The 26,975-nt window shown below is 39.7% G+C and overlaps 1 protein-coding gene across 2 annotated transcripts in view; it reads right to left on the bottom strand.

Moving 5' to 3' along the window:
* The window catches only part of sept12 (septin 12), a 133,898-nt gene continuing 106,923 nt past the window's right edge, over positions 1 to 26,975 (bottom strand). The window contains exons 5-12 of one of the 2 annotated variants that reach the window (XM_036589324.1): positions 11,915 to 11,996; positions 10,404 to 10,541; positions 8,964 to 9,081; positions 6,918 to 7,013; positions 5,190 to 5,191; positions 4,574 to 4,671; positions 4,329 to 4,380; positions 1 to 1,170 (exon numbers count right to left, since the gene is read on the bottom strand). In XM_036589324.1, coding sequence (XP_036445217.1) covers positions 1,011 to 1,170; positions 4,329 to 4,380; positions 4,574 to 4,671; positions 5,190 to 5,191; positions 6,918 to 7,013; positions 8,964 to 9,081; positions 10,404 to 10,541; positions 11,915 to 11,996 — 746 coding nt within the window. In that variant the 3' untranslated portion in view covers positions 1 to 1,010. The remainder of the gene's footprint in view (positions 1,171 to 4,328; positions 4,381 to 4,573; positions 4,672 to 5,189; positions 5,192 to 6,917; positions 7,014 to 8,963; positions 9,082 to 10,403; positions 10,542 to 11,914; positions 11,997 to 26,975) is intronic. The other variant, XM_036589323.1, reaches the window with a different exon arrangement.

Genomic DNA, 26,975 nt, shown 5'->3' with positions numbered 1-26,975 from the left:
TAAACAGTGACAGTCATTTAATCAAATCAATGGTGTTTACATGGATATTAATACTTATAACGTGGACATGATGGAGCTGTTAGTACATGTTGAATAAAAAAAAGAGGCAGAAAAAAAAACAAGAACACAAATCGGGTATGTACAGCAGCTTTCATACGGAGCGGACAGTCAGAGGTGCAGTACGTCAGAGTTATTCACAATTCTAATGACGGACAGTAAATGTAAAAACGTGTACCTTTTAGAAAAGCAGTTCGGACAGTGAGGAGAGAACAGGTTCTATGCTTGTTGCTATATGCTGCTCCTTCAGGACAGTTTTATTTTTTTGTTTTTTAAATGAAAAAGTCACTCGCTTTGCTTTCTGCATCAATAGAAAGACCTAAACGGACAGCTGACACAGGGTTAAAATAAAATCTTTTTTTGGTAATATTGCTCTTATGTATCAAAATGTCATCACAGCGATTCTTCCTTGTAAAAAAAAAAAAAGCTAGAGTTAGAAACATCCAAAAGCAAGCACGGTAACAAAAATAGGTGTCTAATTTCACTTTCTTTCTTTTATAAAAGGCCTAAAAGAGCAGTTAAAGTAGAAAGTAAAACAGCTTGCAAAGAGACACCCTGATCCAAATCTTCCATTTCTCCTTTTCTCGCACGTCTTTCTTCTCAACTTACTTCTTCACATCATCAACGTCATCATCATCATCATCATCACTGTTTTCTTTCTCAGGCTTATTTTCTTTTTTTCTCCCCCCAAAAAACCCGACCCATAATATAGACTCCTTTAAAAAATAGACTCGTATATGAAGTTTAAATGCCTTTACTGAGCAGAAATGTCTTTAGTCTGAAACGTTCTCCGCGACGCCGTTCAAAAAGTTTCTGGCTTTTCTTTGAAATGAAATGTTCTCTCCGCGTGGGGGCCCGGAGCAGGTCTCGACTGGGACGCGGAGGGGTGAGGAGTGTGTGAGGAGTTCCCCCTCCACACACACACGCGAAAAAACACCCCCGTCAGGCTCCGTTCAGAGCTGGCTCTCAGCCTCGCTCTTCTCCGCAGTACCGTTCTCCAGGCTCAGAGCAGAAAGGCCCAGTCCATTGGCATTGCTCTCGTTCAGTCTCCTCACCCGGTACGTCTCGTAGTGGATGTTGTGGGTGACGTCCTTCAAATCTTGCAGGTGGGACCTAGAGAGAGAAAGACGCAGCCACAGTTTGATTTACTTATTTATTACATTCACAATCTCAAACGCCTAAAGCAGTCACAGAGAGTTTTAACCTCTCTTTATCACTCAGACTTTTCGTTACTGTCCCTTTAAGACTGGTGTATGTAAATGAGCTCTGTACTAATCGGCTGTCTCTTTCAAAAAGCAGTCCAGGCTGAAACACTCTTTATAACTTCAGTGTGGGTGGGCGGAGCTAAACTGCTGGATGGGTGGATATATATATTAATGACATTGCAGAAACACTGATTTCAAAATGGGATGTTTTTGCAGTTTAATTTACATTAATTAATATTTTGAAAGTTTAACCATGTTTGCATACATCAGACACTTTTACGGCAAAGAAGTGAGGAAAATTTGGTTTTCCATGAGTTTGGGCCTGTTGGGTAGCGCTGTCGCCTCACAGCAAGAATGGCCTGGGGTCGATTCCCGGCCGGGTGACCAGGGTCATTTCTGTGTGGAGTTTGCCTGTTCTCCCCGTGTCTGCGTGGGTTTCCTCCCACGGTCCAAAAACATGCAGTCAGGCTAATTGGACATGCTAAAATTGCCTCTAGGTGTGAGTGTGTATGTCTGTCTGTCTGCCCTGTGATGGACTGGCGACCTGTCCAGGGTGTATCCTGCCTTCCGCCCAATGACAGCTGGGATAGGCTCCAGCACCCCACCGCGACCCAGAAGGATAAGCGGTTTAGACAATGGATGATTTGGGCCCTTTAACATCCAGAGTAGTCAATTACATATAAAAAAAATAGCTGGATAGCATAATGATATTGTTAGCTAACATTAATTTGGGTAATGTTTATTCATATTAAGCCATACCGTAGCTAGATTAGTTTTACCAGAGGAAGGTCTGCTAACGTAATCTGTGCATGATTTAACTGGCCGATTCGTACAGGATAAAGGTTCTGGGTAATTTCCCCAACTTGCTCCAAATATCCCGGATATTGAAACATCATCCCATGGACGTTTACCTCAGCGTGACGTGACAGGTGCCACACTTCCAAACAACACCGTGTGCGGCTAATTGGTGGCAGTGTGGAGTGACGCTCGTTATCAACGGCAATTCCAAACGATGATACGGGAGCGTATGTACCGTTCACAGTTGTTATAAAGTCAGTAGTCTGATCATGAGCTCGAGGATTAACCCCTTACACTCTCAGTCTTATTACATTCTAAATCTTATTATTCAGTCACTACAGGGACGTCAGCGCAAACTGGTTGAGCTATTCTTAGGTTATAGAAGTGTGTAGTAAAACGTTTTTGGCCATTTGAAGGGGTTAAGGAATTTGGTCAAATCAAGCTTCGTTTGGCTGTTAGCCTTGTCTTCAGATCACGAAACAACAAGATAAAAAAACAAAAGGGGCAACATTTTCTATCTATAGTGATGTCGATGCGAACAGGACTGCTATTATTGTGGGAGCTCAGAGTTTGAATTGTAGAAGGTAATTCTCTCCAGAATTATTACCTCAGCAGACTTGTTAAAATCTACAGAGGTGGTCAGATTTATACTGGATTAAAATCACAGATCTTGTCGGCAATCATTCAAAATACACTACTTACATGAGCTAATGACAGATTTGTCTAATGCACATTTACGTTACATAGAATAGAATAGAATAGAATAGAATAGAGTATCTGATTATCTTAAAGAATAAAAAATAAAAATAGTGCCTGTGCCAAGAGTGAAGGTTTGGACACTCTTCCAGTTGTACTGTCTGACAATTAACACATTAATTGACTTGTTAGGAATGGGCGGGGCAAGCCAAGAACTATCATTAAGAGCTGTCACATACATACATACATCATCTAAGCCGCTTATCCTTCTGGGTTGTGGTGGGGTGCTGGAGCCTATCCCAGCTGTCATTGGGCGGAAGGCAGGATACACCCTGGACAGGTCGCCAGTCCATCACAGGGCAGACAGACAGACATACACATTCACTCACACCTAGGGGCAATTTAACATGTCCAATCAGCCTGACTGCATGTTTTTGGACTGTGGGAGGAAACCGGAGTACCCGGAGGAAACCCACGCAGACACGGGGAGAACAGGCAAACTCCACACAGAAATGACCCTGGCCGCCCGGCCGGGAATCGAACCCAGGCCATTCTTGCTGTGAGTGCCACCTAATTCCACAGCGTAATCATTTTTTTGACTGTTCACTGAACAACCATGTGCTCCTCTGAGCAGCTGGCAGAGGCTCTAAAAACTGAAGGCTCCTGTGAGCTTCCAGCTCGCATTTTCCACCGTCCGAAATGTCATTAAGAAACGGCAGTTAGGGTGAACTGTGGAAGTGAAGATCTGGAAAAGAAAGAAAACTCTCAGATAGAGCTGCTCGTATGAGACGGAACTCTTTGGCCACGATCACCAAAGGTATGCTTGGAGAAAAAAGAGCAGCATGTGATGAAAGGAACACCGTGCCAACTGTTCAGCATGCAGGTGGATCTATTATGATTTGATGTTGTTTGGCAGCCAGTGGCAGAGAAAACACTGCACAAGTTGGTGGAAGAATGGATTGCACTAAATATCAGCAAATTCTAGAAGCAGGAGAGTTATTAGGTCATTTTCTACACTCATCACTGCCAGGGAAGAGCATTGGTGGACTGTTTTCTGAAAAGGAAGTACTAGCTAACACTATGGGGGTCTTAAACATCTCCTCCCTGTGCTCCCATCTGTCTGTGTGAGGACGTAAAAGCTGCCTGAGACCAACAAACCTCCTGTTTCTTTTACCGTTAAATGGTCTTAACATTTATTTTGATCCCTATTTTGTTTCGTTAAACTTCTTACATTTGGATTCTTATGCGGTTTTATTATTCACATTTTATTTATTTTTAAATATTATATTAAATGTGTGTCCTCAAATGTGTTTTTCTTTAATTGTCTTTGCAAAGTTTCCCTAAATCAGTTTAAGTTGCATTTTAAAGTAATATTAATAAAGTTTTTAGCCTTAGACTCTCACCAGTATGTGACAGAGACCCCCCCCACCTCCTTCGCACCCCACACAGGAAACTCACACTCAGGTGTAAAGTAGTTGAATACGTGGATCTTATGGTACCATCAACACCTCATTACCATTCAGTGCATAAATATTTATATAATGACTGCAGAGGAGGAAAATCAGCACTTACCGAATAAGCAGATCTCTCAAGTGGGCAAACTCACAATGCGCAACATTTTCAACTGCAAAAAAAGGACAAAATCTTTCAGAATGAAGAACAGAGACTGCTTTCTGAGGCACTTTCTAATGGCGCCACTAGATGGCAGTGCTGCATAAGGCAAATCGTAGCCAGGCGCAGTTTATGATGACATGTTCACACAGGACATAAAGTACAAAGCTGTGGGTCTGTAGGAACAAATGTGCCCAAAATCTCACCTTCTATGATTCCCCATTTGGTTTTTCGGCCCAAGACTTTGTTTCCGTTCACCTGGTGCTCCTTGTCTGTTCCCACCACTGCGAAACGGGATGCTTTCCTGGAAGAACATGCAGGATTACACACTCCACATAGACTATTCACCAACAACAGACTATAAAACACATGCATAGATGAATATCATCGCTGTCAGAACAAAACAGTAAAAAAGGTAAATCTACAGGAGAAAGAAAATCGTTCTTAAATTTTAATGGAAGTTAATGGAGAAATATTTTGGAGCTATTGGTCCATTCATCATCATATTTCGACACGATGTAAAGGATAACTGGTGATTTCAAAATCTGTCAAAAACTGAAAATCGACAGATATGGAGGTACGAAATAGGTCGAAGTTTAAAACCCTTGGTCAAATTACAGATTTTGTTGATTTACTAAGTGAAAATAACTTAAATATAACCTTTTTTTATACTGCTGACATTTTGCACAGGGCATATTTTATATTCTATTTTGTTAAATTCCCCAAATAAACAGCATTAAAATGAGCATTTTTTATTTTTGACTTGGTTTAGGCAAAAGTTCTCCTAACATACATTACTGCACGTCAGTTATGAGCTGAAACTGCTTACACTTTTTTTGGATTTGTACTCAGTTACCCCCCACCAGTCTGGGTCATTATCAGGTCCCACCCACAGACTATGCCCCCCTCCTTTAACACAGCCCTATGTGAGTGGGTGGGGAAAGTAGCCAGTGGACCTGAGGTAGCCTGTTGGTGGGAATTAGTAATGGCTAAACTGGGGGAGGAACTTAAAATAAAAATCCACCAAACATTTTTAGCTCATAAGGCAAAAACATACACTGTGTTGTTTTTTTTTCAACTTAAACTGTTTATTTACCTCCAATAAGGTGCAGCACTAAAGTGTGTTTATTAAAAAAAGGAAATTGTAACTAAGCAATGTGGAGAAAAAAGCAGTGCAACTTCAACTGAGCTGACTTGTAATGTTTTACAGTGTATATACGGTTGTTTAAAAAATGTTTGGTCACATTATGTAAGTGAAAATAAGTGAACACATCCACATAAGTGTGAACACATAAGTGAACACATCCTCTACAGCAGGGGTGACAAACTCAACCACTAAAAAGGACATATTAAAAAATCTCAACAAATCAGTGGTCCAGAGAACATCTATGCTTTATTTCATTTTTATGTAACATTTGCTATAAACTGATTTGACCAGAGACCCCTGTAGTCGTGCGTCATCCTCATCATGCCCATATTAGAAACTCCGGGTCTAAGCTCCATTTCTCTATGGCCAGAATGAATAGGGTTTTCAAAAAAATCGCCTCTATCGCCCCCTGTGTTAAATAATAACATCCAGAACCCGAAACGTTTTGTCCTGTGAACATTCCTCTCCTGAATACCACTGGATCCTCTGAATTACGAGGTCGTTAAAGAGCTGAAATATGAATATCGCTACATGTGAGCTAAAGCTACTGCGCACTGAATTCACGTCATTAGACTGGCAGCCTCTTTATTCAGGCTTTGGCGCCGACTACAAGATGATAACATGACCACAGTGGTCTATTGTTTATTCAAAATACGCAAGAAAAAACTGCAGTAAAATATAAGTACTTATACTAGACCTTAAAATATTACATGAATGCCTGAAATATTAAAAATTTCAATGTCTCCAGGTGCTCAGTCTGTTAAACCTACCTATCTGCTTGAACTAAACACCCGGCATCTTCTCTTTGCTGCAAGTTCTTTAAGGGTTGGGCTCATTTTCTAAGCTGCTGAGCTGACGTTAGGTGTTTATATAGGCTGAACTGCAGTTAGTGTGTTTGGTGATATGACTGGAACTGTGTAGAATTGGAGAGTTGGAACACACATTACATTGCAGTGCATGCTGGTCATTGTAGTGCAGGGCATTGTGAAGCGGGCTAACATTAATAGAAAATTCTACAGAGAACAAACTTCTGCCCATTTTAACGCACAATTACTGTTTATTTGCTGAATTTAACACATTGGAAGAAATAAAACATAAAATGGGACCAGTGCAAAAGTTACAAAAAGTGCAAAATTACAAAATGTGCAAAAGTTACAAAATGTGCAAAAGGCACATTTTATATTTCATGTTCCAGTATTGCAAACTCTGCAAAATTTGCATTAAATTGTGCATAAAAATGTCATTAGAAAATCAACAAAACATGTAATTTGACTCGGGGTATTGAAACCCTTGCATACGACTGTACCATTTGTACCACATACTATATGTGTCAGCACACATTTGTGTCCGTGTACAAACATAAAACAATAAATAATGGGTGTTGGTGCGGTTAGAGCTCTTACCCTGATCCTGTCATTAAGTATCCGCTCCTCAGCGTCCTCGTCATATTCCTTCTGTGGATAAACTCTGATCCCATTGGCCTGCAGGCCCTGTCTTATCTACAGAGAGAGAGAGAGAGAGAGAGAGAGAGAGAGAGAGAGAGAGAGAGAGACTTTCACTCAGACAGATTTACAGAGATGTTTACAGACTTTTGTGCGCTCTCTCTCTCTCTGGGTGAAATATGAACTCTTCACTCCCTCGAGCTCCTGCTGTTGTATTTCACAGGTCTAAAATCTCTGTGGCTTTTCTCAGCAGCACTGTCCATATGCTTGACCCCTTAAAATCTCAGGCTTATTACATACTAAGGCTTATTATTCAGTAACTACAGGGACTTCAATGAAAACTGGCTGAGCTATTCTTAGGTTATAGAAGTGTGCAATTAAACTTTGGACCATTTAAGGTGTTAAATTCAACCACACATGAAGGTGTTGACCGCTGTTCAAAAAAGGGGGGGAGGTGGGAGTTTGGTGGTTCTAGAGTGGCTATAATTCGCAGAGATGCTATCTGGAGCATCAAGCACAGCGCTGTGCTGGATCCACTCAGCGGAGAGAGGTGGCTGTAGATAATGGGCTGAAATGACAGACTGCAGCATTAGGAGTGCGGTTTGGGGGTCTATCGACAGGAGACACAGAGCTCAGACACTGCGGTCCAAAAAAGCTCCACAGGGAGAAGCGATGGCACGAAGCCCAGACCACTCCAGCAGGAGCCATACATCAATTAATAATAATAATAATAATAATAATAAAATTGAAATAGCAGCATCATAAAAAGATTTCATTATATATATAAACCAATCAGGCATAACATTCTGACCACCTCCTTGTTTCTGCGCTCATTGTCCATTTTATCAGCTCCACTTACTATATAGGTGCACTTTGTAGTTCTACAGTTACAGACTGTAGTCCATCTGTTTCTCTGCATACTTTGTTAGCCCCCTTTTACCCTGTTCTTCAGTGGTCAGGACCCCCATGGACCCTCACAGAGCAGGTACTATTTGGGTGGTGGATCATTCTCAGCACTGCAGTGACACTGACGTGGTGGTGGTGTGTTAGTGTATGTTGTGCTGGTACGAGTGGATCAGACGCAGCAGTGCTGCTGGAGTTTTTAAACACCTCAGTGTCACTGCTGGACTGAGAATAGACCACCAACCAAAAATAGCGTCCCAGTGTCCTGTGGGCAGCGTCCTGTGGGCAGCGTCCTGTGGGCAGCGTCCTGTGACCACTGATGAAGGACTAGAGGATGAACAACACAAACTGTGCAGCAGCAGATGAGCTATCGTCTCTGACTTTACATCTACAAGGTGGACTGACAAGGTAGGAGTGTCTAATAGAGTGGACAGTGAGTGGACACAGTGTTAAAAACTCCAGCAGCACTGCTGTGTCTGATCCACTCAGACCAGCACAACACACACTAACACACCACCATCACATCAGAGTTACTGCAGTGCTGAGAATGATCCACCACCCAAATAGTACCTGCTCTGTGAGGGTCCATGGGGGTCCTGACCACTGAAGAACAGGGTAAAAGGGGGCTAACAAAGTATGCAGAGAAACAGATGGACTACAGTCTGTAACTGTAGAACTACAAAGTGCACCTATAGAGTAAGTGGAGCTGATAAAATGAGCGTAGAAACAAGGAGGTGGTCATATGTTATGCCTGATCGGCGTATATGTAACAGTACTGTAGAAAAGTCAGAGGCCCTTTCATTCATTCAATTTCCTGTCAAATTGGCCATTAAGTACAACCTATTCATTTTTCAGCATCAGGAAAAAAGCAAAAACACATATTTGAAAATTAATTTTTTCAGTGTTCAGTGTGTCACTCTTCATTCCAGCTTCCATTCTTTTCAGGAGGCTCAAAGAATCTGCAGACACACCTCCAAAGTTCAGTCTTAGAAGTTGGTTGATCATTTTCTGAAGTAATTCTGTTAGGAGGCCCATTTTCTCTGTAGCTCTTGTTCACAATTCATAAGTGACAAGTAGGTCAGTTGCTGATGACCGCCCACTCACCCTCTGTTTGAACTCTAGTCTCTCTTCCATGGTCAGTGTGTCTGCTTTGGCGATAACAGGCACGATGCTAACGATGTTCCCCAGCCTCTTCATGAACTCCACGTCGATAGGGCGCAACCTGCGGAACATCTGGGGTCAGTGACTGAACAGACAAACAAATGGAGTATGTGTTTAAAGCACGTTTTCTGCTCTGGGACGAGAAGACGGTTCAAATTAATGGTAGTTTATGGTTCGTAGTGTCCTGCTGGACAGCCAATCAGAACAAAACAATTCCTAAGTGGGTGGAAAGTTGCGTATTGACTATATTGATGGACATCAATGAGGCTCTGGATATGCACTCAGATTCTAAACCCTGAGATCCCTGAGTTCTGGTGGAGCGCTGGAATGAGCTGGATGCAGCTAAGTTTTCACCGAAGGTCAGAAGGTCACCATTTCAATTAAGGGCACTGCTGCATTCCTCAGGCTTTCTAATCTGTAAATCACCCCCAGCGTTCGGCCAGGCCGTTGGAGAGCGAGAGCTGCTGAACCTGCGTTTTAAAGGAACTGTTCAGTTTTACACTTTAATGTAATGAACACTTTTTTCCCCCCTTAAATGCAGTCGATCAGCCAAGGCTTCACTGGGTGTGACGTTTACTTCTGTTCTACTCAGTGGAGCTATGAGGCAAATGTACAAGCAGCGCAGTTAGCACTGCACATTCATGCCTAAATCAGTTGTTTTAATCTCATTCCGACTTGGTTTTGCCAAAAATGGAGAAAAGTTAAAAAAAAAATTCACACTTAATGATGGTCATAAATATTATTTTTAGCTATCCCAGGACAGGCCAACATGAAGTCTATGGTCTAACCAGCTGGTCTAAGCTGGTTTATGCTGGTCTGATACTGGTTTAGCTCGGCTCCCATGGTCATGCTGGTTGACCAGAATACCAGCATCAAAACAAAGCACACTACCAACATTAGCATTGCTCACATTTTTCTTGTATTTTATTTCTTTGTCTGGAGAAAAAATAAACTTAGTGTGGTCTAACCGACGAAAATGGCTTTATTTCACTTTTACACAATCATGTTCCGACTTCTCTGTATCACTCAGTTAATTAAACAGGCTGCTTATGTTTCTGCGCCTTTAAGGCTCTTATGTAAGTAAATGAGCTCTGTTCTGATTTGCCTTCCTGTATTGTGCCTCACTCAAAAAGCAGTCCAGGCTGAAACACTCCTTATAACTTCACGTGTTGATTTTTGTGACATCCCCCAAAAAAATAAACAATTCAAAAGCTGTTTTTTCTGCTTAATTGTTCATGCATGGAGAGTGAAACTTTATGTTTTCATACTAAATCAAACTCTTTGATATAAAAAAGTGCTGAAGAGTTGGTTTCTTGTGGTTTGAGCCCTTTAATATGATTGGCTGTGAAAAGAACGCGACAGAAGGCAGACAGGAAGACGCACCAGTGTCCCGTGGCCGGCAGGAAGTAGACGCAGCAGTGAACGCGGGTGTCAGGGATTCTTCGCTTCCTGTTGATGTGCAGCTCCTCCTTCAGATACTTCTCATACTGCTCGTTGATGTACTTCACAATGGGCTCCCAGCTGAGGAGAAACAAACAGAACAGGGGTTTGAAGTACCGTCTCTAATGCTGACGTACAGAGGTTCCATTCAGACAGCAAAACCTGACCTTTTATCACGTTTCCACAAATTTATCCAGCAATTCTGATATTAACAAGTATGTTTTGAACCACATTATGTAGTAATTGTAGTCGGGTCATTCTACCTTTGGGTTGGGCTGATTCAGAATGCTGATATGCAAATCAAGTGTAAAATGTGGTCTGTTATATTTAACAACATCAGTAGAGAAGTAGCACTACTGACCGTAACACCACTGACAGTTACTCCACTGACCGCAACACCACTGACAGTTACTCCACTGACAGTACTCCACTGACAGTAACACCACTGACAGTTACTCCACTGACAGTAACACCACTGACAGCAACTCCACTGACCGAAACACCACTGACCGAAACACAACTGACAGTAACACCACTAACAAAATTACTAAACACTTAGCCTCTCTAAAATATATTCCACTGACACTTTAGCTTCAAACTCACACTGTATGTACAAAATTACTATTATTGCATTTATGTTGTTATTATTTTTTTAAATCTTATGTTACACACAAATCTCAGACTTCTTAGACCTTCTTACATTGAGATATCCACACAAGACATAACTCAAAAAGACCTTGTTATTTTTTATGACAATGTTCATATTTCTATATTGCAAATCCAGAGAACTATTTTAAAAATGTATTATGTAATTTTAACATATGACGGACAGTTTCAGCGCATTTTTACCATTTAAACTGAAAAACAAGCATTTCGCATAAAGAACTCCTGCGAGACGAGATGCTGTTTTTAATGCACAACATGGCTAAAAATCACTAAAATAATATTCAAATAGACGCAATAAAAAGCATTGTCCAATTCTTCAATGGTCTGTGGTTTGTTCTTACTTTATGGGACAACGTTATATATGTATATATGTGTGTGTGTATGTGTGTGTATATATATATATATATATATATATATATATATATATATATAATATATAAATAATTTACATAACTTATTTCTCATAATTCATTGAAACAAGCAAAAAATAGCATGTAACATAAATCAAATGTATATGCACTTCATCATGCAACTAAGAATGTGACAATATATAACAATATATAATTACATTTAAATAACTGAAGAAAATGACAGTAATAACACTTAAATAGTAACTAGTAATAGTAAAACACCTCTAATGAAAGAGGCGAATGAGAGCCGAGCATCTGAAATGGTAACAGACAGATGAGGAACGAGACGCAGTCCTCCTACTAGTCTGCCGTCTGCACACTGTAATCAGTAAAGGTTAATTAAACGTAAACTTTACAGTAACGAACGGCTCGTCTCACCAGTTCTCATTGTTGATCTGGTCTCCAAATCCAGGCGTGTCAATCACAGTCAGCCTCATCTTCACTCCCTTCTCCTCGATGACTGAAAAACAGGGAGAAAAGACAGCTTTAGTGATCATAAAGCAGCTGTGCTAATGTTCTGGGTATATTTATCTTCAACGCTCAGCTTCATGTTCATCAAAGAGTCTTCCTCAGTACGAAGAGCAGATCCTAAACAATGATTTAACGGTTTTCTTTTCTAAACTACTTTTAAAAGCACATATCCAAACTCTTGTGGCCCAAAGATGGTTTAAACTAATGAATGGTTTGAGTGCTGACATCACAACAAGAGGGTAAAGTGGGCGTGGCTTTATTCCCAAAACAGCAGTGTTTTAATTTTGTGACAGTAATACGATCAAAGTAAACATTTTCCCCGTAACTCTGTTATCACATGAACTTGGACACGGTTGTCTCTCTGTGTGAAAGGTGAAGGGTGTGAAAAACTATTCACGCCTCCCTACGAAGATGGCCACGCAAAGATAAAACAGACAACTGACTCAATAAACAAAGAGCATTTAAACACACTTCATAAATCCAGTTCACTCCCAGTTTTATAAATCATTCACAATTCCGTGGAAATACACTCCATCATTGTTATTGAAGATAAAAAACAGTTTAACTGAGAGAGCTGTAAAAATTAATAAGGTAAGATTTTATAAGACAGAAACTGATGAAGAAAACGTTTTCAACATTTTCATTTGTTTTAAAACCTTTGGGAAAGTTACACTGTAAAAAATACACTGTAAAAATACAGTGCAACTGTATGTTTACTGTAAAAAAAACGTATTTTCACTGTCAAAGTACTGTGAAATTTTAATGATCAATACCTGTTTTTTGAAAAAAAAGTTAAGTGCATGTAAATAAACTATACGTATACTGTATTTTCACACTACTGTTTAGAATTTAATAGAAATATAGTTTTGCAAAAAGTAATTATCTCCTATTTTTTACAGACATTTGCATTTATTTTAATAGTTGTTCCTGATATTATTATGCTGAAGCACTGTGTGTCAGAATAAGTAGTTGAACTGTTGAATTACAGTAAAAGCCAGTATTTCTAAAATATTAAATGACTGTAATTTTACAGATTTTTACCATCATTGAGAAAACACGCTTTTACAGTTAATTAACTGGTTTTGCCTGCTGTCGGACTTTTTACCGCTTCTGTACAGATTATTTTTACAGAGTGCTGTGACTTTACAGTCACCTGGACTGTATTTTTACATAACAACTGTAAAAGTAATGCAACCCAATAGCCAATGATTTACTGCAGATTTATGCATGAAAAAAATGGACTTTTAATATTACCATATTAATAAATATATAAATATGTTAACTTTAAAAAAATCTATTAAAACACTTATTCATAATACTTTGCATTATATATGAAGTATATATGTATGTCAAATATGCATTTTACAGACATTTCAACTTTTAAAATTTATAATTTGCACAAACATGAACAAAAGCCTGTCTGTCAATAACAAAAAAAACAACACAATTTTTTTCATAACATATAAAAACAGCATAAAAGTCATTAAAACACCAAACATAGAATCATCAGAACAAAAACTATGTTTTTATTAAAACTATTACTCTCTGTTGATGTTATATCCCATGATGCTCAGCAACAAAGCTCAACGTCAACCTCTAAAATGAAGTGACTTCACAATAAAAAGATTATTACAGAATATTACTGTGAAAAATGACTGTTAAATATTGTGAAATGCTGGCGACGGTTTACAGTGTGTGAGTCTCCAAAGCTTCTGACGTGTCGTGTGCTTTCTTTTCCAGGCGGGACGCTAACTGTAGGGTGTGGACGCGTTCTCTCTCTTTCTTTCCTTCTTATGAGGGTGTTTGTTCTGTCACGATTGGCGCAGACGTTCTAATCTCAAGGACCAATCAATTAAAGGATCAAAGCGGCGCGAGGGTTTATAGCCTGCACTTACAGCCAAGCCTCAGGACTCAATGTTCTCTGACTCAAAATCACAAATCACACGGGCCGACAGCTCGCAGGGCCGTTCAAAGGCTGGAAATTACCTTCAAACATCCAGCCCTCACCTGGAACCCAAACACGACACCGCGAGCACATCCAGGAATGCAAGATGGGACATGAGCCCCCGGCACAGTCGCACGACCACCTGCTTCCCAGTTCACTGACACTTTCTCTCTCGGCGAAGGCCGAGAACACTGACACTAACCGGCACATGGAGCTTCTTCACTCAGTGGTGTTGGGCAGTTTGATGATTTGTTTATACCTGCATGAACAGAAACCCCTTATAGATCTTGCTGGGTGAATAAAAGGGGCTGTTTACACCTTGCAATAAAATGTGTTTTATGTCCAGATCGTATCTGGACAACTTCGGCCTGATTCTATTCACACTTTTCACTAGAGGATGACCAACACAAACTATGCTGACACAATGAGCTGCTGACTCTGACTTTACATCTACAAGGTGGACCAACAAAGTAATAGAGTGGACAGTGAGTGGACACAGTGTTTGAAAACTCCAGCAGCACTGCTGTGTCTGATCCACTCAGACCAGCACAAACCACACTAACACACCACCACCATGTCAGTGTTACTGCAGTGCTGAGAATGATCCACCACCATTTAGTATATGACATGGTAGGAGTGTCTAATAGAGTGGACAGTGAGTGGACACAGTGTTTAAAAACTCCAGCAGCACTTGTTGGTCCACCTTGTAGATGTAAAGTCAGAGACGGTAGCTCATCTGCTGCTGCACAGTTTGTGTTGGTCATCCTCTAGTCCTTCATCAGTGGTCACAGGATGCTGCCCACAGGACACTGTTGACTGGATATTTTTGGTTGGTGGACTATTCTCAGTCCAGCAGCGACACTGAGGTGTTTAAAAGCAGATGAGCTATCGTCTCTGACTTTACATCTACAAGGTGGACTGACAAGGTAGGAGTGTCTAATACAGTGGACAGTGAGTGGACACAGTGTTTAAAAACTCCAGCAGCACTGCTGTGTCTGATCCACTCAGACCAGCGCAACACACACTAACACACCACCACCACGTCAGTGTTACTGCAGTGCTGAGAATGATCCACCACCCAAATAGTACCTGTTCTGTGAGGGTCCATGGGGGTCCTGACCACTGAAGAACAGGGTAAAAGGGGGCTAACAAAGTATCAGAGAAACAGATGGACTACAGTCTGTAACTGTAGAACTACAAAGTGCACCTATATAGTAAGTGATTTGTTTTTTGATTGTATTTCTGATTCTGAACCTCATACTGATCCTGATTCTCCCTCTGACCCTCATTCTGATTCAGATTCTAATCCCAGAACCTTGGTTCTGATTCTGATCCTCATTCTGAACCTGACTCTTATCCTAATTCTCTTTCCGATACTTATTTGATGCTTATTCTGATTTTTATTCTGGTCCTGATCTTCATTCTGATGTTTATTTTGGCCCTGATCCTCTTTGTGATCCTCATTTTGATCCTGATTTTCTGCGTTTTTATTGAAATTCATGTTGAATTATGTTGAATTTATGTTGATACCTGCACTAAGAGAACAGAATTCCTGGTGCGTTTTGTATTTGGTGAATAAGAAAGATTCTGATTCTGATTTGATTCTGATTCTGATTCTTCCTGCCCGAGCAGGGCCTGCTGGATCTCTGCGCTGGGATTGGCCGGGACGCATGAGCGACTGTGTCTTGTCATCTGCTCATCTGTGTAAAATCCCCCTGAACGAGGCGACGCTGAAGCCACTGATGAAGAGAAATTAAAACGTCAGTCGGCGCTCGGCTTCACATGACAGCCGTCCATCTTTCAAGCGAAACTGGCCGGTCACGGTCACACCCACAACCCTGACTGAGTGTCCCAGAAGACCGGCCTTCTCTTTTAAGGTGAAAATTCTTTTGTTTTTTAAAAATCTCTTGATTATGTGGTTTCTGACAGTGCATGACACGCTGTTATGTACAACCATGGACTGAAGTACGTCACACTGCTAAAAACAGTAGCAGCTGAGTTTTGTCCACACTTCTGTCCCTTTAATGTCTAACAGAGCGAGAAGGACAGAAAGAAAAAAAGCTGAAAGGTGGCTTTGAGAAGGCCTGCTTCAGCCACTGTTTTTTGTATGCGGTCTTTGAGAGGACGGAGGGATGGGGCGACGGGGGGGACGGTGGGACGCCTCTCTGCTCTTGGCAGAGGTACAGGCCGGCTCTTTCATGGCTTTGGGCTTTGTGCTGTGCGGAGGTGTCGATCCGTCTGAGTTTCGGCTTCTCTTTTGTTCCACAGGCCTGAGCTCTGTCTGGAAACTGTGTCCCACGTCCCCTTGTCCATGCTGGGGGAGCGGGAGACCGGCAAAGCCATCTGCTGGATAACCTGCTGGATCAGGCCTGGACTGGAGCCTGAGACTGAAGAATTTCAGCTCGAGAAAAAAAGCAGGTCATCAAACTGACAGTCAAAACGACCATGTACACCTATAGCAGTTACACGTGGACGTTTGGTTTGGGGACAATATCTAGAATTGTATAACATCTTTATGTTATTCTTTAAACTTTGCAAAGGTTCTTCACAGGTTCTTACAAATCACGTTTACAGAAATGGTTGTTGAAAGCGAACCAATATCCTTTCTGGCATCTTTATTTTTAAGAGGGTAGTTTTTTTCTTTAAGGTTTACTGATTTAAATCTAATCAATATTTATTAAACACACATTAAGTCACTACAGGCCGCAACATATACCTGCTTAGTAGTAGTGGAAATATGTAGGAGCTCAACATCAAAGCTAGTTTGTGTGGTGTGACCCATTTATTTTTTGAGCAGCGAATAAAGCTTGATTTAAAAAACTATGTTAGAACTGGCCTATAGGTGATGATCATATGCAAAAGCCTAAAAGTGTCAATTAGTGTAATTAATACGTGTAATTAATGCGTTCTGTACAGGAAACACACTTAAATATGAGTTTTTTCTGCACATTTTAGTCCACAATTTCTATTCATTTGAATTAAAATATTAGAAAAAAACAAAATATAAAATGTGCTGTGATTTTGCATGGGCCACATTTTGTTTTTTTTCAATGTATTTTTCCCCAATATGTTAAATTCAGCAAACAAAGTGTAACTGTGCATTAAAAATGTGCAGAAGTGTCGTCTCCATAGAGGATGTGTTCACTTATGTTCAATAAAATATTTGCACACAACTGTAAGTAGAGCTGCTAACAGCTGCAGTTTGTGGAGTTTTCATGTGAAAGTTGCTGACAGGGTGTGAAAATGCATGCATTAAATGTTAGGATCAATTATAGTTATATATAATTAGGAATGCACCAAACATTTTAGTATGAAAATGATCCAAAATGGCTCTTTTGTTTCCATCAACAAAAAAAAAAGGCTGAAAATTTTGACTGAAAATAAAACACTAATAGGTCTACAGCACAGATGTGTTCAAACAGTTTGAGCAGCAGCAGATCAACAGTGAAAGAATCAGCCTATTGTAACTGTTTCATAGTGTCTTTGAGGAACTTTAGACAGATTTAGATTTACATTTTCTGTTCAGCATCAAGAGGAGATACAGCACCCCAGAACGTCTCCGCTGCAGATTTGATAGCACCTGAAAACACGACTCGATACGCAGAATACAGGAAAACAGCGGAAGCAGAACATCTGTACGCTCAGTTTATTAAATGATGAAAACGTTCATAAACGACAGCAAAAGAGCAAAATATCACTATAAAAGTAATGAAATCTGCTGCCTTGGATGAACCGTTCTCAGTTGTCAGTGATGCCGGATTTGATGAGTTTAATGAGTTTATTTTACGTATCTTTTCAGTTTTTGGTTATGATTTTTGGCCTACACTCTTAAAAAGGACGATCCTTCAAGGGTTCTTCAGTAAAGAGCCCTCAAAGAACCCTCTGTACGATTAAAGTTAGGGTTCTTTGCATGATGAAAGTGTCCCTCAGATTGACTGAGAATGTGCTGTAGAGGGTTCTATGTAGACCCTTTTTGAAAAGGGTTCTATATAGCACCCAAAAGTGTTCTTCTATTGTTCCAAGGTTGACATCATAACAACAGAAGAACTCTTTTGGGTGCTATATAGAACCCTTTTCAAAAAGGTTCTACATAGAACCCTCTACAGCACATTCTGAAGAACCTTCTCATGATGCAAAGAACCCTTTAATCATGCAAAGGATTCTTTGAGTGTACATGGTAATATATAGATCATTTTGTTTACTAAAGAACCCTTGAAGAACCATCCTTTTTAAAGTGTAGTATATACACTAAATCACTGATTATAATAATATAATATAAATCGCTCATTTTCTCTTTTTTTGGAAATTTGAAAAATGTAATTTTGCTCTGGTTCAGTTAAATTGACATATGGCACTTTTAAAGCTAGTATATTATTTTTATTATCTATATTCCACCACTGTGTAAACAGTTCAGCATGTTTTCAGTACATTTTTCCAACAAAAAAAAAATCGCATTGAATCGTTTCCTAAAGAATCAGAATCTAATCCAATCTAATCAAATCATTTTGAGGTTACAGATCTACATCTGAGCCACTATACTGATAAGACTTCTGTCCAAACAGCAGGGTTTGTTTTTATACTGACAGAGCGATTAAACACAGACACCTGTGTAAAAGCCAGAGACCACCCTTCACTTATCTAAATTCCAGTCAAAACAGATGTCAAGCATGAGTTATTGAGTTTTCAGCGTCAAGGAAAAAAGCTGAAAATATATCACTGCTGTCGGAAGAAAACCTCGTATCTCCATTATTGTAGTTTTTCAGTTTTTGCTATTATTTAAAAATACCTGTTGTCTTTTACATTGTGTGTAAATCTCATGATGAACGGACCAACAGAAAAAAATTCTGGTTCCATTGACTTACATTAAAAGTGAAGTATGTTTTTTCCTTCTCCTGTAAAGTTACCAATTTTGAGATGCAAGGTTTTGTTCCAACAACTAAACATAATTTCATTTTTCAGTATTTACTGTGTCCCTCTTTCCCTTTATTCCAGCTTCCATTCTTTTCAGGAGACTCACTTTCAGTTCCTCAAAGAATCTGCAGACACACCTCCAAAGTTCAGTCTTAGAAGCTGGTTGATCATTTTCTGAAGGAATCAAACACATTCAGTGGTGTTGATCTGATCTCCTCAGAAAAATCTCCTGAAAATGAAAAACTTGCGCTTGATTATATTAATGAAAGGTGGTCTCGTGTGAAAATAAGTAAAACTCCACAGAACCAGAGGACGTGATGAAGTGGGGAACCTGCAGAGTGACAATGCCACATTTTGGCCCAAATGTACCAGATAATAACACACAAGATAACAACAAAGAATGTGGCGGAAACGATGGTGGTGCATTCATTTCATTCACCTTTGGTTATCGCTAGGTGTCGAATAATAAACGATGTTTTTACAGCATGAAACCAGCGTTCAGAGCGTAAACATTTACGGCGGATGTCAGGATGGTGGCTTGACTTTCTAAAGGGTTTTCTAAAGAGGAAATGCAGAAGAACAGGCCTCGTTCCCTCCCAGCGCTGTTTACGTTTTGCTAGACTGAGAAGCCAGTGAGGGGTGTCTGCAGCAGTGATCTCAGGAGGTCAGCAGCTCAATGGACTTCATGTTGATAACAGACAGAAACCCGCTGAGCTCTGAGCTCTCTGTGCAAAGCCATTAGTCTCCAACATTCACAGCACAGCGTTTCTTAAACAAGAAACAACGACAAGCCCACATTATTTTGACAAGCCCACATTATTATTCACAAGTTCCATTTCTGTTTCGTCTAACTGAACTGTCCCAAACCACTGACCACTAAATTTGAACCTGAAAATAATTCTTACATTTTTACATTTTTTAAAGACCTTTTTGATTCATTTTAAAGCAACTTTCAGAGATTTAGATTCATAGTTTAATTTTAAATATTCAAATTATTTTAGCCATGCCCTTGCATTTTGTTGCAGGAATGAGACTGCATCCCTGTCCCACATGGTGAGCTGGAAAATCAGTGTGGAACATTAAGAACTGTCACTACCGAAACACATTTTCAGCTATTAAGTAAACATTTTTTGTGTTTTAATGAAAATCATGATGATTTATGTGTGTAAAACTGTCACTACCAAAACAGTCATTACTGAAACATTCGGTAAACACTGACGTAAACGTCAACTGAACTGTCCCAAACCACTAACCACTAAATTTCAACTTGAAAATAATTCTTATATTTTTACATTTTTTAAAGACCTTTTTGATTCATTTTAAAGCAACTTTGAAAGACTGACATATTTTTAAATATAATAAATAACAATAAAAATTTATAACAAAAATAATTCCAAAATGCTGTTCTACATTTTCATGTCACTACAGTAACAGAAAGAGTTTTAGTCTGTAGGCGGAGACTTATTTTAGCCACGGCCCCTGCATTTTATAACTGGGAGTGAGACCTCATCCCTGTTCCTCATGACCACATGGTGAGCTGGAAAATCAGTGTGGAACATTAAGAACTGTCACTACCGAAACACATTTTCAGCTATTAAATAAAGTTTTTTGTGTTTTGATTAACATTATTATGGTTTTATGTGTGTAAAATTGCCACCACCGAAACAGTCACCACTGAAACATTCAGCAAATGTTCAATTTCTGTTTCATCTAACAAGAACGTCAACTGAACTGTCCCAAACCACTGACCACTAAATTTCAACTTGAAAATAATTCTCACATTTTTACATTTTTAAACATCTTTTTGATTCATTTTAAAGCAGACTTAAAAGATTTAGATTTATAGTTTAATGTTAAATATAATAAATAACAATAAAAATTTATAATAAAATCATTCAAAAATGCTGTTCTACATTTTCATGTCATTACCGTAACACAAAGAGTTTTAGTATGTGGGCGGAGCTTTATTTTAGCAACACCCCTATTTTATAGCAGAAATGAGACTGCATCCCTGTCCCTCATGACCACATGGTGAGCTGGAAAATCAGTGTGGAACACTAAGAATTGTCAGTACCGAAACACATTTTCAGCTATTAAGTACACTTTTTGTGGTTTGATTAAAATTATTATGCTTTTATGTGTGTAAAATTGTCTGTACCGAAACAGTCACTACTGAAACATTTGGTAAAGTTTTGGAAGTGTTATGATTGTTTCGGTAGTGACGAAATGCAATATTCAATCATTAGTTTTAATGAACATAATTAAGTTCTAGGGTCACTCAAAACAAAAGGATTTTAGTCTAAAGTCCAAGTTAAAAGTCCAAAATGTGTTTCAACTCTGAACCAATTCGGCAGAATCATCCATGTATGATATACAGACTAACTGGTCAGAACCTTAGCCACTGTTGCTCTCACTGAACGTCAGTGATGGAAATTAAATAAAAAGAAATAACAGCCAGATGAAGCTCATTCTGTCCACTCATACAGAAATAACAAAACCTGCTGCTTTAGAAATGGAAACAAAACTTACTTAAGGGTCAAATTTGAGCAAATAAGGTGTGAATAATTGCAATTAACTACACAAAAAATGTGATGAATCATGATTCAATCATAATTTAGTCTCTAACCACCTCCAATCAGCCTGCAACTGTTTTACTTGAGTTTAGTTAACTTTTAAAGTGATTGTTTGTATGTTTTTAGTTATTGTTTCATTTTATTAATCTGTTCTTATTTATTTTAATCTTGCCAAGCTACTGCTTCACATCTTTTATTTCTTTATTTATTTCATTAATAATATTTTTATGGTTGTAATGTTAGTGTTTTTATTTTCTTTTTTCAATTTACCACTATTATTATATTATTTTTAGCATTTGTTATGTTTTTACTAGTTAACTTCTCAATCCCTGATCTCTGTATTGGCTCGGCTACATTGTATATGAGGGTCTCCCTCCGAGTTTAAATAAAGGTTGATTGATTGATTGATTGATTGATTGATTATTTTAATCATTTGACACCCCTAGTTACACAACAACTCCACACACCCGTATCCTGGCCCGACTGGCCTCGGTGAAGTTTTATGTGAATGGTTTTCCACTCTGCAGTGGACAAGTGCGCATTACAGCAAGCCTCTCCGGTCAGGCCCTGCAGCAGGCCACGGCTGAATCATGCTCACCGCTCTGATGCTTTTGCTTTCGCTCGCAGCGGCAGATCTCTGCGGCGAGGGAGTCAAAGGTTTAGCGAAGGCAGAAACACGAGGCTTCTAATTTAAGAACATGTCAGATTCTGAGCAGCTGAAGTGAAAGTTAAGAGGAAGTTAAGCTCCCCTATTAGGACAGAGAGCAGAGCAAACAGTTTGCAGAGCATAACATTTACTTGAAATCAAATGGTTGGGGGGGCGGTGGGTAGCTGGGCAGGGGGAAGCAAGAAAAGGAAGAGGGATCAGTTAAGGGATGTGGAAATACAACTCTAACAAAACAAGGAAAGCAGGTGACTCATTCCCAGAGAGGGCAGCTTCCCGCTTTTTGTGCTGAGGACTGTCGTCTATGTGGCTTTTAAACCTGCAGCGGGACGGAGCGGAGCATAATTAGCCTTGTGGCTCACAGTGGAGCTTTTTAATTGGACATTTCTGCATCCATATTCAAGCTAGGGGGCAGGGTTCACCGTTTTCCATCCGTTTGTGCTTACAGAGACGCTCCGTAGCAATTAGCATAGCACCCCCGCTGAATGACCTGTACTCTTTTTCTCAGGGGGGATGGGAGTAGAAGGTCCAGCGCTGCACAAACAGCCAGTAACACAACTGCCACTTTATTTCCCGTCTGTAAAACGGCACCTTGAGGCTCATTTTGGTTTTCTTAACCTTTAGTTGTGGAGTTCTTCCACTGAGAGAGGCCAGATGCCCTTCAGAAAGTGGCTCCTGGATGAGAAACGAGGAAGAAATACAGAGTAATCCTCCTGCTGTTCTCTTGTATTTTGCTATCTTGACTTTTCCCCTCAAACATGAATTCTGAGTTCATCCTAACTTGAGCGCATTTTGCTGTTCAGTACTGGCCTGTAAACTGTAGACTTTTTCAGATGCAAAGCTCCTCGCAGGCCTGGCTTTTAAATAACTAAGGCCAGCTAAGCTAGGCAATGAAACATTCATGCAACTAGGTGCATGTTGTGAGTTGCCTGCAACATAATTTTCACAAAGTTGCATGCAACACATTCAAATACTCCACTCAGCAAAACAGTAGCTCGTATTTTTTTACAGACCATAACGTTCTTGCTATAAAGTCATTTATCACGTTCCTATTTTTTTCAGCTGTCATATCTGGTCTTTTTTCTATATCTAAATATCTGTCTGTTATCTATTTATCTAGCGTTTTTTACTATACAGGGTGATTCAAAAAGATTCATCCGATTTCAAAATGATTTCACTTGTAAATCACTACAGAACAATGCAGAAAATTGTAAATGGTTTAAATGAGCATAAAGTTTATTATGTAATTGTATTTAAACAGCTGTTAGCATTAGCTGGCTGGTTAACGCAGCTATTTATAGAAATGTTAGCTTTGGGAAAATCACATTTGTTGGCTTGGAAAACTGACAAAATGAAAAACTACCAACCTGAGGCAGTTAGGAGGATCTCCTTTTCTATAATTCAATAAATCATCTTCTGTTTTATTTTCTCATCCACTGATCCAGGAAAATCAACTGTGTTAAAGTACGTCAGCTGACATGATCATGTGACACGTAACTGACATATTAATTGGCTGTTTCATGAAACTTGTTACATGATGTTGAGTCACCTGCAACTGTTACGGCCAGATGCTTTACATTATGCAACTCAAGTGTTAGTTTCATGTTGGTTTCAAGCAACTAAAGTTTCATGGTGTAAAGCCAGCCTAACTCACTCACTCACTCACTCACTCACATTCAACAGCTAGAATATTCTCCACAAGGGAGCGCTATTAGCACTCAACTTTTGGAGGCACCACTTAAAGTGGTGCTTTGCACCAATGACAGTGTGTCCTTGTTAACACTAGTAGGTGGAGTTTAACTTGAGGCTTTCTTAGGGTGGGCAATAACAACATAATATCAATGTCACAATAAGTGATAGTGGTATATGGACAGGTGGGCGTACAGAATTCATTTTCACATATACTCTATAAATAAAGGATGCAAATGTTGGAAGTGTTTACAAAGAGAAATAAACTTCATACAATATACTGCAAGCCAATATAACACAACAAATGAGCAATAAGTTACTTCACATAAGTGCTTTTATTCATGTATTAAATGTGTATTAAGTGTTAGCCTGCAGTGTTTAGCTACAGAGTGAATCTGTAATCATTTTTATAGCTCACAGAGAGTCATACTGTATCATAAACCAGACTGACAGGTGTGTGAGACCTTAATGAAGACCTGGATGCGGTTTGAGAGAAGTTTTGTATGAAGTATTTAAAGAAAAGATTTGGGTGACTATTGAGTTCTAATGTTTGTTAGCAATCTTATCTTCACAGCTTCAGCGAAAGATAAAGAAGCTAAATTTGGACGCCAAATGTTACCAACCATGGAACACTGTGTTTGCTGATGAATTTCTTTAACAATAGCTAATTTTAAGTAGTTTTTAAAAAAATTATTTAATTAGTATCGGCTAATAATCAAGATGCGAATGTAAGTATCGGTATCAGAAAAGAAAAAAGTGACATCGTACCACCTCTAACCACAATATTACATTTTTGCCATATCGGCCCACACCTAGCTTGGCTTACTCATAGACTCCATCTTGTCTTTCTCCACCATCATGTTCGTAAACGCACAGAGGATTCTACTGAATCTGCCCAGCTCTGTGTATTATTTAGCCCCTTGTCAGTAAATCTATGGTGAGATATGAAGATAGATTGCTGTGCGTGACTGATAATTGCTGTAAGAACTCCAAAACACTCACACGTGCATGAGCACATGCACACATGCACACACAATAGTGCCATTTAAAGGGCAGGCTGAGGGGGCTACGCCATCTGCCATCCACGCCTTTTTCAAACCAAGCATGGTGGCGCCTTCACAACCAAAATAGAGATTCATTGCCTTCTCTGTTCACTGCATGCGGGACGTCTTCAAAAAAAAATCCACGCCGTTCTGCGCTTATGGCCTTACAGCACAGTCCTATATCACAATGCACACAGAAGCTATCCTGCTAAACCCTTCCCAGGATATTACTGTTTAGTTAGCACCATGTGCTAACTCTCTCCAAGATCCATCCCACATCTTCCAAAACACTGTTTTACTATTCCGACAGCCGCTCCACACCGAACCCGTTTGAACTAATGGACTAATGTTACATTTCGCAGAGGAAACTCTGCCTCCTGAAAGTAAAACAAGCCGCCTTTCAGACCTTGATCCCTCGGGCTCAGACGTCTGTGGCGTGGCTCTTACTTGAGGTTGTTATTAGCAGTTACGAGACATCAAAAAGCGAAGGAACCAACGCCATCTCCGACTCAGGAACTGGAGAATCTGCAAACAAAACCCGCCTTCAATCAAAAAGAACATAAGCCGGCCCGTTTCCTGAGGAGGAACGCACAAAACACGCAGGAGACAGACCTCGGCACGCCTGCAGACCACCGCCGAGCAGCTCTCAGGATAGCCCCTCTAAAGCCACAGCCAGTAGACGTTTGTGGTTTGCGTCGTCTTGCTAAATGGACACTGGCTGGTCCAGAGGATTACAAAATATTACATGTTGGTGCAGTTAGCAGGCTAGCTAACTTGCTAACCATAAACAGTAACAACACAATATTATATACTGTGGCATAAAAGCATAGATAACTGGCCTGGTTTGCAGCAGCGGTGGTTAGCCAAGGAGCTAACATTGCTGTTAGCAAGCTGGTTAGCTTGTCTACTACAAACAGTACAGATAGATAGATAGATAGATAGATAGATAGACAGAAAGACAGATAGATAGATAGAAATATAGATAGTCAGATAGATATACAGATAGTCAGATAGATATACAGATATACAGATAGATAGATAGATAAAAAGATAGATATATAGATAGACAGATAGATATACAGATATACAGATAGATATACAGATAGATAGATAAATAGATAGATAGATAGATAGATAGACAGACAGACAGAACTTTATTGATAGATAACTGGCTTGGTTGGCAGCAGCTGTGGTTAGCCAAGGAGCTAACACTGCCGTTAGCAAACTGGCTAACTTGTCTACTACAAACAGTAGATAGATAGATAGATAGATAGATAGAGAGAGAGAGATAGATAGCTGCTGTGGTTAGCTAAGGAGCTAACATTGCTGTTAGACAGTTAGATAGATTGGTAGGTGGTGGTGATTTAGATACATCCAATTATTCATTCCTACAGCAGTTTAGCCCCGCCCACTCACACTGAAGTTTTAAGGAGTGTTTTGGCCTGCTTTTTGAATAAGGCACAATACAGGACAAACCAGAACAGAGCTCATTTACATATACTAGTCTTAAAGGCACAGTGACAAAAATAGCCTGTTTATGAATAATGACTGTTTTTGATACATAAAAGCACAAACAAGTTGACTTCAAGGAAAACAATATAATACAAGAAAACTGTAGAATATGGACTCTATGAAGTTAAAAGAACCTCCATATAAAGAAACGGCCAATCTACTATTTACCAGTTAAAGGTTTTTTCAATATCCGCATAATTAAGCCATGAAAAACATGGGAACCTTTATTTTTAAGAGTGTAGTCTCTTTATGTTGTCATTTGGAGAGAACGTATGTGGCATATAAAACCTGACCAGCCGCTTCGTCCACAGTGCTGTGTTTACCGTGGACCAGTCAGTCAGATAAATGTTAGCCTCTGATGGCACGGAGAGGCATTCTCTGACCCAGGGGATGAAAAATGACCTCTTTCTGTCTCTGACAGGGATCTCTTAATGATAGCTGTGGTCAGATTTCTCCCAGGCTGAAGACTGGGTGATTGATCTCTCTTAATCCATCCCCTTGCGGGCATCTTAATTCCTCTTCTCTCTCTTACTCACACATACAGCCGTCCAGCCATACGGCCTAGCTCCAGTTCAAACACCACCAAAACGTTATGTTCTACCTCCAGCTTCCCGTACCCATGTTCCCTTCA

The sequence above is a fragment of the Colossoma macropomum genome, unplaced genomic scaffold (assembly GCF_904425465.1).
Source record: "Colossoma macropomum unplaced genomic scaffold, Colossoma_macropomum, whole genome shotgun sequence".
Taxonomy (NCBI): domain Eukaryota; kingdom Metazoa; phylum Chordata; class Actinopteri; order Characiformes; family Serrasalmidae; genus Colossoma; species Colossoma macropomum.
This window is presented reverse-complemented; position numbering and strand designations above follow the sequence as displayed.